General features: G+C 36.2%; 1 protein-coding gene across 11 annotated transcripts in view; it reads right to left on the bottom strand.

Moving 5' to 3' along the window:
• PARD3 (par-3 family cell polarity regulator) overlaps positions 1–15,909 on the bottom strand; it is a 644,160-nt gene that overhangs the window by 269,323 nt on the left and 358,928 nt on the right. For all 11 annotated transcript variants that reach the window (XM_028120914.2, XM_028120917.2, XM_028120915.2 and 8 more), the window contains 2 exons: positions 11,123–11,214; positions 8,735–8,818 (listed from right to left, as the gene is read on the bottom strand). In XM_028120914.2, coding sequence (XP_027976715.1) covers positions 8,735–8,818; positions 11,123–11,214 — 176 coding nt within the window. The remainder of the gene's footprint in view (positions 1–8,734; positions 8,819–11,122; positions 11,215–15,909) is intronic.

Genomic DNA, 15,909 nt, shown 5'->3' with positions numbered 1-15,909 from the left:
AAAAAAAGAAGAATATGCTTTAGCCATACTGGTTTCCACAGGGGAAAAGATGTATAATATCCACTATAAGTGATACTATGGAGTCCAGGTAAAAGAATAACTATTATTTTTTTAAGTGGTCTTATTTCTTGAAAACCTTTAACAATTTCTCCATTATTTACTGAATGAGGTCTCATCGGTCACTCGTAAAGTGCTTTGTAACAATCTCTCCAGCACTATCTTATAATAAATTGTTTCAAATCCTCAACTCATTATTTCTTACCAAATCATGCACATGTGTATGTGGCATCTTCCTTTCATATATTCTCCTCCGGGGGAAGAGTATCATTCCAGAATGTCTCTAGCATAACTCCTGTATTTCCTTCAAAGAACAGATCAAGCCCCCCTGCTCCACTGCGGGTACATCATGGCACACCGTATCCTATCCTTCTGCTAAATCCCAAGGGCACTTGTGCGTGCAATTCTTCTGACACAGAGCATAGATTTTTTTTTATACACATTTTTCAACTGGAGTTTTAAGTTCCTCAAAACCAAATTTAAATCTTATAATTTCATAAACCCAATGTCTACAGTATACATTTTTTTATCTTGCTTTTTAAATACCTAACATTACATTATTAGAAACCTCAGAAAAAACTCATTAACAACTACCAAACCAGGATATGTCTTTATTTATCTATATCTAACATAGCAATGCCATTTGCTAATATGGGTAGGCACAGGTTCATTCACACTTTTACTCTGTAAGCTTTACTGAGCAATACCTATGGGTTAAGTCCTAGAAATAGAAAAAAATAAAAAAATAAAACATAGTTTCTCTACCAAAGGAAAAGACAATTATTTGGCATAACCACCCTGAAAGTAGCAGCATTTGTGATTTAAATAAGAAGGGTATGTTTGACATTTACATCAGGAGGAAATCAAATTATATGTGTGAAGTGAAAATTGATTTCAAGGTAAGGAAACTGTGAATCAAGAGTTCTGGATGGGAATCAGTTAACTTTATTTATTTATTTATTTTTAAGATTTATTTATTTGACAGAGAGACACACAGCGAGAGAGGGGACACAAGCAGGGGGAGTGGGAGAGGGAGAAGCAGGCTTCCTGCTGAGCAGGGAGCCCAATGCGGGACTCAATCCCAGGACCCTGGGATCATGACCTGAGCTGAAGGCAGATGTTTAACCGACTGAACCACCCAGGTGCCCAGTTAACTTTATTTCTGAAATACACATAAGATGACGAGTAAAGTAAAACAGCATCACAGCGAAGGAAAAAATCAATAGAACTACAAGGCAACCTACAGGATGGGAGAAGATATTTGCAAATAACGTATCTGATAAAGGGTTAGCATCCAAAATATATAAATAAATTATAAAATTCAACACCCCCCAAAAATGGGCAGAAGACATGAATAGACATTTTTCCAAAGAAGACATCCAGACGGCCAACAGACACATGGAAAGATGTTTAACATTATCACTTATCATCATCAGGGAAATACTATTCAAACTTAGAATGAGATAGCACCTCACACCTGTCAGATGGCTAATATCAACAACACAAGAAACAACAGGTGTTGGCAAGGATGTGGGGAAAGGGGAAACTTCCTGCATTCACTGGTGGGAATGCAAACTGGTGCAGCCACTCTGGAAAAGTTTGACGATTCCTCAGAAGGTTAGAAATAGAACAACCCTACAATCCAACAACTGCACTAGTAGGTATTTACCCAAAGAATACAAAAATACTAATTCAAAGGGATACATGCATCCCAATATTTGTAGCAGCCTTATGTACAACAGCCAAATTGTGGAAACCACCCAAATACCTGTCCATCAACAGATGAATGAATGAAGATATATACACACACACACACACATACATATATTATATATATATAAAATGGAATATATATTACTCAGCCATCAAAAAGAATGAAATCTTGCCATCTGCAATGACATGGATGGAGTTAGAGAGTATAATGCTAAGTGAAATAAGTCAGTCAGAGAAAGACAAATGCCATACATATGATTTCAGTCATATGTGGAATTTAAGAGAGAAAACAAATGTGCAAAGAGAAAAGAAAAAACAAAGCAGAAGAAGAGAGAAAGGCAAACCAGGAAACATACTCTGAACTACAGGGAACAAACTGATGGATCCCAGAGAGTAGATGGGTAGGGAATGGGTTAAACAACAGATGGGGATGAAGGAGTGCACTTGCTGTGATGAGCACCAGGTGCTACATGGAAGTGCTGAATCACTATATTGTATACCTAAAACTAATATTATACTGTATGTTAACTAACTGAAATTTAAAAAATAAACACTTATAAAGAAAAGCAGCATCAAGGGGGAGGTAACACTGTCTCTGTCTAGGTACTGAGGCAGTGGTTGGGGGATGAGCAGCCATATGCTAGCTATCGCTGATGCCTCCAATCAGAAAAGACCATCTACTTTACTCCAGAAAATAGTCTTTTTAAGTAGGCCCAGCAAGATCCTTACTTAAAAAATTCCATTATCCCTCAGGCCATATCAATACTTAAGTGGTTTTAAGAATTTCTCTAACATTGACTTCACATTTCTTCCTATTTTCCTGAATTATATTATATTCGAGATGTCCTGCATTGTATGTCGTCTTTATGATATATAATTCACATCCCACATTGTTCCTTAGACTTTTTGACTTTGAAATCCAAATCAGAAAGCAATACTGACATATATGGGTCACTTTTACAAAAATAAGTATTCAGTAAGTGTTATTCAATTAGTCATATCTCCAAAATTGAGAAGGCCCAAGTGTGACTGGAATTTTGTACAAGAGAAGTTACTCTTGGAAATTTCAACTTACATCCCATGAATATGTATTCTTTTATTCCCACTAGATATATATGCAATTTCTTCACGAGTTCAACTTAATTTCTTCCTTTCTGCTATACTCCATTGCTTAATTTGCCCTTGCAGCCACCACAGAGCTGATGTAGCTCCCTTTATAAGCTGTCATCACATTTAAAATCATCTTCTGCAACAAGCCAGCTTCAGTTACGTAATTCAGACAATTCTTCCTCTATCAATTCACAGAGTACCTATTATATATCAACATTTATCACATAATTATAGTTGTGTGATTTCTTGGCCATCACTCCATCTTGACTGCAAATCTCTAGAGAAAGACTGTGTCCTGTTCATCTTTGTTTCCTAGCACCTAACACAGGAATTACCACACGGTAAATGCTTGGAAAGGTTTCTGCCTGAATGAGAAGAATCCACCTATAAGCATTTCTGAGAACAAGAACCATGGGTGTGTCTGCCTCCTCAAGACTGACTTCTATGATTCTGAGCAGCCTGCTCAGAATCTATTTTTTCTCTCCCAATGACAGCCTAACTCTGAATAACCATTACTATCGAGTCCATGCGGAAGTTTAAGAATGCAATACAAATATTGAGAAAAAAACAAATATTTCTGTTGTTTCCCAATATGAAAACTGGTAATGCCTAAAAAGAGTTTATAAAGAACCTGATTTTCTTCATCTCTTTGTCCCTTATATAAGGAAGTTGCACAAGATTTTCTTCTTTAAATGCCAAATCAACAGGGATTAAAAATGACACAGTTATAAAACAACTTGTAGTTCTGCAAAGGGATACTTCTCTACTTGAGTGTGTTCAGTATCTCTAAACACCATGGTAACCAGTGCCTGATGGATTCTGTGAAATTGCTTCCATTGAATTAATCTATACTACATTTACTTTTCTGTCTTATTCTCTTTTTGGTCTAGGCTTTTCATCTATTTGTTTGATCCTAATATCCTTTCACATTGAGGGAGGAAATGTGTAATAAATGACAGAAAATGACATGCTTGTGATTGAAATACTGGTTAAGTCCCATTTAAATGGGAGGGCAAAAAGTGGTTCAAGAAGGCAGTGTAGGAAGATCCTGAACTCATGTCCTCCCACAGACACAACACACAAACAGCTCCATATGGAACCGTTCCATCAGAAAAGAACTTGAGAACTACCTGAATAGCTACTCCATAAGAAAGGACGAAAAGAACACACAGACATGTGCTCTTGCCAAAACCCCCAGCACAGTGACCCACAATTGGGAAAAAGCTTAAAACACAACACAAATATGAATAAATATATACATACATAAATCAATACATATACACAGCTTCTCCCTGAGGAGCAAGGGGTTTGTACTCCATGCTAGATACCACAACGCTGCGGGCCTGAACCAGAGTGAGGAAGCCCCAAAATGTCTGGCTTTGAAAGCCAATGGGAATTACATTAAGGAGAACCACAGGGCATTCAAGAACAAAGATTTCCCTCTTAAGGGGCTCACATGCAGGACCCAGCTCAAAAAGCAGCAGTCTGAAAAAAGTCTAGACCACAGATGAAGGAGGGTAGAAGTCTGCTGGTATTCTCCTCAGGGATGGAATGCTGGCAGATGCTATTTTGACGGGTTACTTCCACACTGCCAGTGATAGTATTGTGGGTGCCATGTTTTGCATCTCATTCTAGCCAACTAACAGTTATGGGAAAGCAAGCCCTTCTCCCCACTGCAAGCACCTCCAGATGCAGCAGGTGAGCAGACCCATGCCTTCCACCCTTCGCTGCTCGTGCGACCCTGCCTTCATTGAACAGGTATGTGTAGTGCACACGGGGAATGTCCCGTGAGCACCAGGCTTAGGTGTGCTGGGGAGGATTGGGCTTCTGGACCCCACAGAACTGAAACAACTGGAGAGACAACTCAAGAGACAACCAAGAACAAGGGTCAGGTTAAACATTAAGATTCATCTCCTACACAGAGCCACTCCCCGAGATAGGGAGATAGAGCTGTTTTACAAAATACACAAAACCAGAGTGAAGTAAAATGAGGAAACAGAGGAACATGTTCCAAATGAAAGAACAAAATAAAATCCCAGAAAAAATCCTTAATGAAACAGAGATAATTTATCTGAGAAAAACTTCAAAGTAATAGTCATAAAGATGCTAACTAAAGTCAGAAGAAAATGGATGGCCACACCAAGAACTTCAACAAGGAGATAGAAAAATATAGGAAAGTACCAAACGCAAGTCACAGAGCAAAAGAATACAATAACTGCTGTGAAAAATACACTAGATGGAATCAAAATGAGGCTAGATGATACAGAAAAATGGATCAGTGATCTGAAAGTCAGGGTAGTGGAAATCACCCAAACAGAACAGAAAACATGAACAAATAAATTCAATGGGGATATATTTAAGGATCTGTGGGAAAATATCAAACATACTACATTCACATTATACACATCCCAGAAGGAGAAGAAAGAAGGGGGCAGAAAACTTATTTGAAGAAATAATGGCTGAAAATTTCCTTAACCTGGAGAAGGAAAAAGACATCCAGGTCCAGGAAGCACAGAAAGTCCCAAATGAGATGACCCAGAAAGATCAACACCAAGACATGTTGTAAATAAATATCAAAAGTTAAAGATAGGGGCGCCTGGGTGGCACAGTCAGGTAAGGGGAAAAGACAGTCTTGTCAACAAATGGTGTTGGGAAAAATGGACAGCTACATGCAAAAGAATAAAAAAAAAAATGAAACTAGATCACTGTCTTAAAGCATATGCAAAATTTAACTAAAGATGGATTAAAGATTTGAATGTAAGACCTGAAGCCATTAAGATCCAAGAAGAAAACATAGGTGGTAAGCTCCTTGATATCGGTCTTAGTGATATATTTTATTTTGGATCTTACTCTATAGGCAAGAATAACAAAAGCAAAAATAAACAAATGGGAGGGGTGCCTGGGTGACACAGTCAGTTGAGCATTTAACTCTTAATTTCAGCTCAGGTCATGATCTCAGGGTCCTGGGATGGAGCCCCGCAACAGGCTCCTGGCTCAGCAGGGAGTCTGAGGATTCTCTCCCTCTCCCTAAAATAAATAAGTAAATCTTTTTAAAAAAATAAACAAACAAATGGGAGTATATCCAATGAACAAGTTTTTGTAAGTGAAGGAAACTATTAACAAAATGAAAAGGCAATGTACTAAGTAGGAGATAATATTTGAGAATCATAAATTATAAAAGCAGCTAATAATATCCAATATCTATAAAGAACTCATACCACTCAAAAGCAAAAAACAAAAAACAAAACAAACCCAATTTAAAAATGGGCAGAAGATCTGAGTAGACGTTTTTCCAAAGAAGACATACAGATGGGCCAACAGGCATATGAAAACATGCTTGACATCACTAATCATCAGCAAAATGCAAATCAAAACCACAATAAGATCACCTTACACCTGTCAGAATAACTGCTATCAATCCCGCCCCCTACATACACATACACACTAAAATAACAAGCATTGTTGAGGATGTGCAGAAAAGGAAACCTTCATTCACTGTTGGTAAGAATGTAAATTAGTACCACTACTATGGAGAACAGTACAGAGGTTTCTCAAGAAATTAAAAATAGAACTACCATACAATCCAGCAATTCCACCTCTGGGTATTTATCCAAAGAAAACAAAAACACTAACTGGAAAAGATATATGCCCCTATGTTCATTACAGCATTATTTACAACAGCCAAGATATGGAAGCAACCTAAGTGTCCATCCATAGATGACTGGATAAATATGTGGTATAGATCTACAAGAGAATACCACTCAGCCATAAAAATGAATGAAATCCTGCCATTTGTGACAACATGGATAGACCTTGAAGTTATTAAGCTAATGAGTCAAACAGGGAAAGACAAATACCACATAATTTCACTTATATGTGGAATCTAAAACACAAAACAGATGAACAAACAAAACAAAGCAAAACCAGACTCATAGAAAACAGACTGATAGTTACCACAGGAGAGGGAGTTGGGGGGTGGGTAAAATGGGTGAAGAGGATCAAGAGGAACAAACTTCCAGTTATAAAATAAGTAAGTCATGGGGATATAATGTGCAGCATGGAGAATACAGATAATAATATTATTAACTCTGGTGATGGATGGTAACTAGACTTACCATGGGGATCATTTCATAATACATACAAATGTCAAATCACTACGTTGAACATCTGAAACTAATAGAATATTGTACATCAATTATATTTCAATTAATAACAAAAAAATGAAATACTGGTTCAGAGCTGGTGCATACACAATTAAATCTCATTTGTAAAAAGTTATATCCCATAGGGAGATAAAGGTACACTAATATTTGGAAGCTATAATCCATGCACTTTACTGTATCATTTTTTTTCTACTCATGAAATAAATGAAAAAAGATTTAACTTTTGAGATCATTTAAAATTATGTTCTTTAAAGGAAATAAAGGCAACGGCCATTTTTGAAAAAGAACTAAGCGTGTTTAAATGAAAGTACCTTGAAGAAATTTCAACGCTTCTCCAGAGTTTAAAAATAAACAAAGACGAGAAGGAGGAAAAAAGGGAAAGCAGTCACAGCCCTGTGAATACAACACCACCTCAAAATTCAAGGGGAATTTCATAGCTTGTTATATAGCACTAACTATCAAGCCTCTTACTCCAGCAGAGTTCTAGGTAAACCAAAGGCTCAGCTTCCAGACATTCCATAAGGTATGTGCTTTACCAAAGAGGTGAAACCTGGAGTCACCACCATTAGGAGCATTCACCAGGAAGGTAGTACAATTGTTCAAATACTCAATTAACAAAATTAAATAATTTAACCACACACTTATCACTGACAGCCCATCTGTTTGTTTTACAACATACTAGATGCTTGTAATTAGCTGGCAACGGTGTAAACCATGTCTCACGTTCTCAGTCACTGGTCTAAGGCCACTTTCCAGCTTTCCCCTTTCCTCTCTTCTTCCTCTTAAAGGAAGTTAAAAATAATAGTAATGATGATGACAACAAAAAAAGAAAGAAGTTCAAAATAAGAAGCCAAATAGTTCCTAAGTATATTTCACTGGGTAATTATTGGATGGGGCTTTAAGAGAGGATACAAGTAAACTGCACTTAACAGCTCAGTTCCCCAGGACAAGGATGCGAGCATTTCCCGGGTTGTTGACAGAGGCCCATCAACCATGAACGGCAAAATCAAGTCACAGTATTTAAAGATATTAAAACAAAAACTTTTAATAAACCCAATAGTTTTTTCACAGAAAGAAGCAGCAGAATAAAAGAAAGTCATACAACATTTGAACTTTTTAAAGATACACATTCTTTAAAGTAACAAAGTCATTAACAGTACAAAAGTTTGACATTTGAGTATGTAGAGATTGAAGAGAAGGAGCCACAGACCACATGGTGGGAAATAAATCAATAGCTTATTTAACTTTTAAAACTTTCAAACATAATCATAAAAATCTTACAAAAATTTAAGAACTAAATCAACCTAAAAATGAATCATTACCTAACTTATCTAGATCATTTTTATTGCATAAGTTTTTCCAGAAAACTGCTTTAAGCTCTCCCTTAATTCTGCAAATTCGGCTGAGTGCTGACTCTAAAGTGTTTCAACAATATCCAGCAAAGTAAAATGTTTGCAGGGATGTGTGATGACCAATAACATTATCAGAATAATTTAAATGCTTGATTTCTTCATCAGCATAAGTGCTTTCTGTGATTATGATGTATACGTATGAATGAAGGAGCAGTTGGCCCCAAATGAAAATGTCCCTATTAAGCATATGCTAAATCAACACCACTCTATATCTGGGCATAAATGAAGATAAAAACACTCAACATTATGATTCAATTAAAAACCTCCAGGATACATTACCTGCCGCCTCGAGCACTGAAAGGCACTACATGGATTCCCAGAGGCCCTCCATCGTTGGGGACTCGTACGAGCTTTACCATATCACTGTGAGACAATGATGAATGAGGGAGCATGAACATGTACTGTAAACAAACCAAAACCGAAACAAAACAAAACAACAACAAAAAAAACTGCTACAACGCAGACACACCATAAACAACAAGAGAACAAAACGAAAATCTCACCAAGCACACACGCATACACATACACATTCTGGAATATAAGCGTGGTGATGCGAGCGGCAGTAAACACTACATACCTGAACACTAGTCTGATGGCTTGGAGAGAGAGCATTCCTCAGAAATAACTACATTAAAATGACACAGAACCCCTTCTCTCGGACACACTCTTTTATGTGTAATACAAGTACACATTTTGTAAGTCAAACCTCTAGACTTCCACTGAAAATTTTCCATCCCGGTATTTATTTCAAGGATAATGAAGATTAAATGAATAAAGGTGTTTTGGCTGCACAGCACTTTAAAATTTACAAAGTGCTCCTGCGTAGGTCACATTATCAATCCTTCCAACAATCCAATGAGGTCAAAGCTTTTGTTTTGCCTCCATAGGTGACAGGCCAGATGTGATCCAGCTATCTTTATTTCCCACACTGTTCCACAACAATTCAAAGTCCTAAACTTCTGTAAGTGTACCACAATGCCGGGAATGAAACTCATTCCTCAAAGCCAATAGATACCTCCTAAAAATCAAGTAATTTCTGTGTTTGTAACTGAACCTTAAAGTCATGAAGAGAGATATAAGTAACATGAAGTTACTTCTATTACATAACAAAAGTACTTTACTATTAATAAGCCTGAGATTAATGAAAACTGGTGTAATTTTGAGAATGTAAATTTTCTAAATCTTTTAAGTGCAATTTCATTTTCTTTATAGAGTTTTCCGTGTGTGTGTGTGCGCGCGTGTGCGTGCATGTGTGTAGTACACAGAAATCTAAGGTCTTATCTGACAATTTTTAAAAATAGTATCTCAACTAAATATCTAGTAGAAGCAACCTGGACAACTATAAAGATTACCAATGGATTTGACAAAGATTGCAGTTTAGTTTTTATATAATGGAAATGCCAATTCTTCAACTGTATTTCTAAAATAAAAAAAGTTATTGTAGATACTATTATGTAATACAAAGAATAAAAGAAAATTATGTAATACAAAGACTAAAAGAAAATTAAAGACAGTGATATGAAACAAATCAAAACAAAATTAAGAATTTGGGCATAGATGTAATCACATATGCTAACTAGGAAAAAATTAAAATTTTGCCAAACTGCTAAAATATTTACTGAAGTAATACTATTTAAATGAATTTTTTATCTTTTCATAGAATTTCACAACTTCTATTTTAGATACTCTTACATATCATTTGAGCATCTATTTAATGATTAGTTTGTCAATTGAAAATAGCACGGTAACTTTAATAAATTTATTTTATTCCACATTCTATCTAAAAAGAACTAGGACATGGCAAGTACTTAACTTGCCAAGTACTTATTACTTAACTGTAATAGAGAGTGCTGGTTGCTGTCTATCTAAACATAACCTGATTCTAGACCCTGTTTAATCTCACTGAGAAAGTTCTGAGAGCCTTCCTTTGGAAGACCAAGAAAAGACAAAATTAAGAGTTTACACATGCTAATATCTAGGCCTCCTCAACTTTTACCCAAAGTCAGACAAAACTTCAGAATGACTGCCCTCCCTGGTCTAAACTACCAAGGGAAGAAATTCTGAGAACACCTTCCACTTAAACATGCCAATACTTCAGATAATTGTAAAGTTGTGATAATATAGTAAAGTTTTCTTTGTCCTTTTATATGTAAAGTCATGTTTAAGGGCCCTAACCTATGACTCTAATTTTTCAACAATTATCTTGAGAGATTCCATTTCAAAAAAAATCAAAAAATATATACTAAAATGACTAACGCTTACATGATCCAACTGGTTTTTCGAGTAAAGTATATCTACACTTTTTTTTAATTTAGCAAAGTTGAAGAACAAATGACCAAAACACTGACATAGAAAGCAATCTGAAAACAGTTATAGTGCTGTTAACACAACAAACATTTTCAATCAAATACTATTTTTATTTTCATTTAATAGTATTTGCCAAGGCATGAAACCAGGACAGGTACATGTAAATTTCCATGCTATACTTCTTACATTAGGTAGTTACAACTCAATAGATGAAAGATGCTCTTTGGAAAACAAACCAATGCAAGGCATGTTTTTAACTAAGCACAAACATTCCGCATGCCATATGCTTTTGGAATACTTGCTGCTATCAGTAATGCTACACGTATATTGCAAATTTAGTCAAAACCATCAGTAACTTACTCCAGAGAAAAGCTGGGTATGTTCTCCAAACCAGTGTCAGCATGTCCAACAGGTTCAACGCGACTGTTGTCTTCTTCTGTCCCATCCTCATCCTAGAGACACACAGCACAAAGAAGAATACTCTGTGTTAGGTTTACTTCCAGAATGTGAAAGGAAATTGGATAAAACTGGAGTTTAGTAGGCATTCTGATCATGTTAACTAGGTTCTTCTTCTAGGGAGGATCAGCTTTAATGATAAGATGGGTATGTGTATATGCCAAGCTGTATTTTAAAGCCATAGTCTCCTGAGTTAGCATATCCCAGGTGATGGACAAGACACCACTGCACTAAGGAAAGAACTTCTACTTATGTGAATGTTCTTATAATTCTTATTTCACTCTTTGGTTTATGTTTTCAGGAATAATTATGCATTACCACAATGCTACGTTAATAAATAAATGTGCAGGGTACAGGTGATACTTGTTTAAAATTTTTACTAATCCAAATAGTTGAGACCATTAAAAACCTTAACAACTACCAAAATCTTCAATGTTCCTCAGTTCCTACTAAACCAGCTTGTCAAAATGAGCATGCAGTAAGTACCATCCTAGACTCAAATCTTTCATCCTCTGAAATTTCACATAAAGTTACCCTAAGCCAGCTGACTGGTTATCCAGAGGTATCTATGAAGGCATTAAGATCTTAGCCACAAAGAACCACTTCTGTTTACTCCTATTATGAAGGACCAACCATAGGGAGAGGGACAAACAGCAAAATAATCAACCCCCACTTTCATATCCCTCCTTTTATGAAGGCAATATTGTAAGACATTATGTTCCAACATGTTGTAGAAACTGGGTGAGTACGCTGGTACTACAAAAGGTGCATGTGGAATAAATGTGATGGCTCCTAAAAATAAATGAAATGCCACTCAAGAATATGCCTCATTTTATAACCTTGACCATCATCTTTTCATTAAGGAGTTCATAGTTAAGTTGGCTTTTCAGGATAATTCAAATGATAAACATGGCTGACTGATATCAAAGGTCTTTTTAACCACACTAGAATATTTGGAAAAGACTTGGAATCTCCAATCATAGTGGCTAAGTGGCTCAGTGTGCTTCACCTTGGATCCACAGTATCTGGTACCCAGTAGATACTCTATATATTTTGCTAATAAAAACAAAATCATCCCTAGAAATCTTTGGGGTAATAAGTTTCCAAATACACATAAATAAAATTTATTTAATCTGTTTCTTGGAAGTTTGTATGTATAACTTATACAAACATAATTTGTTAGGTCTATCCTTTCCACTATATAAATTTGGTAACGGTGATTTTCTATGTGAATTTATTAAACCACCTATATGGGAATCTACCATTAAAGAAAAATTTTATATTTTTAATCATGTATTTGAGAGACTCAGAGTAGAAATTTATATGCCATCAACAAAGACATCAATCAACAAAATGGTAAACAAAGGTTGTAGGTTCAGCACAGTGTCAAGCAATATTTTAAATTCTTCACGCAATATTAAGGCAACACAGAGCAGCTGATAATACCTAATTGACAATTCCTCTGCGAATCCACCAAAATAAGGTGAAGGCACCAAGTTTTTCCATGAGTTGTAGACAGATGTGTCTTCAATGGCAGTGTACTGCATGAAGTAAAGGTACTTGAAGATCGATGATCCTATGATTTAAGAGGCTCTAATATGCACTTCTTAGTCATCTATCTCTTTTAAGCACAAGCACACAATACATTTCAAAGGTTAACCAGCATCTTGAACCTGCCTAAGGACCACACTTTAAATGTAAACAAGAACTCCTGAAATTAGGCTTTTCCACTGACGGTGGGGGTAAGGAGGAGAGCAAAGTGATTGTTTATAAATCAGATGGAAAACACAAAAATAATCTTTCAAGTTAAAAACATTTCATTTCAGGATTCATTAATAATTTAAGCCCCACTGAAATGTTACCATGATGTATAACCAGTGAAAACACCTAAGTTATACTATGAAACAGCCACATAAATGAAATGCCCCAAACTACAGTGATAAAACAGTAACTGATAATTTACACATTCTTTGTTCCCAGAGTGGCCATTATCAGGCCCCCAAGAGCATGCAGAATATTATTTCATGCTGCTGCATATGGTGTTCAGTTTAGATCACAACATTCACTGCCCTGAGGCTGAGCTGCAATTGCTATGGGAACCACAACTTAAAATTTCCCAACTTCTGGATGGGTAAATATCAACTCCTGTGCTGCTTTATTTTGTTGTTTTGTACTTCTAAAAAGCTGTGAGTGAACATAGTTACTTTTAGCACAAGTTATATACTGAATTCCATTATAGACACAGAAAATGAAACTTGGCTTTTATTTATGTCAAATCAATACTGAAGGCCTAAAATATTAATTTAAACTACACAATGTTAAAAACTTCCAGGTGAGAAAATATTCTTTTTATCTTTTCCCTTCTCTCCATTTTATAGCATTTTATAGCAGAGTTTGGGTTCAAGAATTAAACAGAGTTGGGTGTGAGTACCAACTCTACCATTTGCCAATTTTATATCCTTAGGCAAGTTACATACCTCTTCTATATTTCTATCCCTTCTTCTGTAAAATACAAACAATAAAAACATCTTCCTAGGACTACTGAGAGGGATAAGATAATTTGTGTAACAAGCATAACATGGTGCCTAACACATAATAATTGCGCAGTAAATGTTAGCTAGTACTGAAAAGAGAAATAAATAATACATGACATATAAGACATACCGCAAATAAACGATTTAAGGCAATGTTACACAATTATATTTTAAGAGTAACATATGCATCCATTCATACTTTTTGCCTTACAAGACAACTTAATATTAAACATATTACCTACTCAATTAAATACAAAATCTACATTTTAGAAACATTCATAAAACCTGATATTTGTTGCATTTTGCTACATACAAAGTACCTTCGTTGTAAAATGTCTTTGAAATGAGAATACACATTAAAAAATATAAACAGCTAAATGATGTATACAATCAAATAAATGGCACAAGGAGGAAAACACTACGGGTTACTGGTTGAGGAAATTTTCAGAGGAAAAGCAGATGTCAAGAACTATGAAGAGGTATGCCTGGGTGGCTCAGTCAGTTAAGTGTCTGCCTTCGACTCAGGTCACGATCCCAGGGTCCTGGGATCGAGTCCCACATCGGGCTCCCTGCTCAGAAGGGAATCTGCTTCTCCCTCTGCCTGCCACTCTCCCTGCTCATGCGCTCACATGGTCTCTCTCTCTCTCCGACAAATAAATAAAATCTTAAAAAAAAAAAAAAACCCACTATGAAGAGTCTATGATTTTATCCCACTTAAAAGCTCCTAAGTTAGCCTGCATCGCTTCATGGATGCTAGTGGGAAAAAATGAGACCCCCTGGGTCTGAGACAAAGGACAGTTTATTACAGCAATGAAGTATCATCCTGTTACACACTTTTCTGCAGCTAAAATTCTTACAAAGCGATGTGAAGAGAACCAGGAACGCTGGTGCACACAGAATAAACCTAAGCTTAGGGAAGGCAGCAGCATGTCTGCCCATTACTATGGAGGGAGACACTATATTGATCTTCCAAGGCTGTTTGCTGTACATACATCCTTGCAAGGATAGTCCACAACAAAGGCCTCTGCTCTCAAGACATACGAAAATGGAAGAGAAAAACGGAGAATTATCTCCCAACAACAGAGCTTAATCTAAGCATTGCCAAATGGTAGCATTTGTATGATTGCTAGCAAACTAAAACTAGGACTGTCAGTAACAAAACGCCTTATCCTAACAATGCTTTTTAAAGTAACATTGAATTCTACTAGATAACAGAGTCATACCTTCTATATTAAAACAAATTTTTCAGTGGGGATTTCTATGTTCAACCAACCAAACAAACAAAAATCAAGTATGAAAGTTGAAAAAAAATCTTCAGATATGCGAAGTCTTTATTTCCCATGGACCCTTTCGTAGTAAGCTATTTTTGGATATGCTCCAGCAAAATCCAAGAAATTCAATAAAGCAATGGACAGAACCAAGGAAAGTCCCAGAATAAGGTGAAAAGACAGCTCAGAGAAGAAGCCGCCAAGTCAGATTAGAGCAACAGGATACAGAAGTCTGGAAAGTCTATCTCACTGAGAAAAAAAAGAAATTAATAATTGGTCTGATATTTTTGAACATTTGGGAATTATTTTTTAACAGACCTGTTAGAGAATGTGGGGGGAAAGTTCAGAAATATAGAGATAAAACAAAATAGATTTTTAAAAGGTCAAAAGCAATGGACTCCAGGAACAACAAAGGAAAATGTATAGGGGGGAAAAAAATCAGAGTACCTACTTGGTCATGCAGTGAGCCACAAACTGCCATCTAATGTGACACTGGCTACTGACTTCACTTAGACATCTGATGTAACACTAGCGAGGAGACGGGAACACAGCAGTTATTAAGTGGCAGAAAAGGAAAAACCTTCATCTCCCACAGTGCAAGTCAACAGATGTCAGTAACTGGTAGCCAGGAAAGAGCAACCTAAATATTTTATTTAGAAACATGGAAGTAAATACAAGAATAAATATCTACATAAAAGGTCCTCTGGGGAGAGTGACTGGAAGAATCAGGAGGAGAAGAGGGTGCTCACTTTTTCATTAAAAGCCTTCTAGTATTATTTTTGTATTTTTATTCTGACTACATATTTGAGATGCCCAAAGTACCGAAGGCTGAAAGCCCAAACCGCCAGCAAGGCAGCATCCTTGGGAGGAGCAGTCCGCGTAACTGTCC

Source organism: Eumetopias jubatus, unplaced genomic scaffold (genome assembly GCF_037043125.1).
Source record: "Eumetopias jubatus isolate StellerSeaLion01/CBP00866 unplaced genomic scaffold, mEumJub1_p1.0 scaffold_8, whole genome shotgun sequence".
In the NCBI taxonomy this organism is placed as follows: Eukaryota; Metazoa; Chordata; class Mammalia; order Carnivora; family Otariidae; genus Eumetopias; species Eumetopias jubatus.
This window is presented reverse-complemented; position numbering and strand designations above follow the sequence as displayed.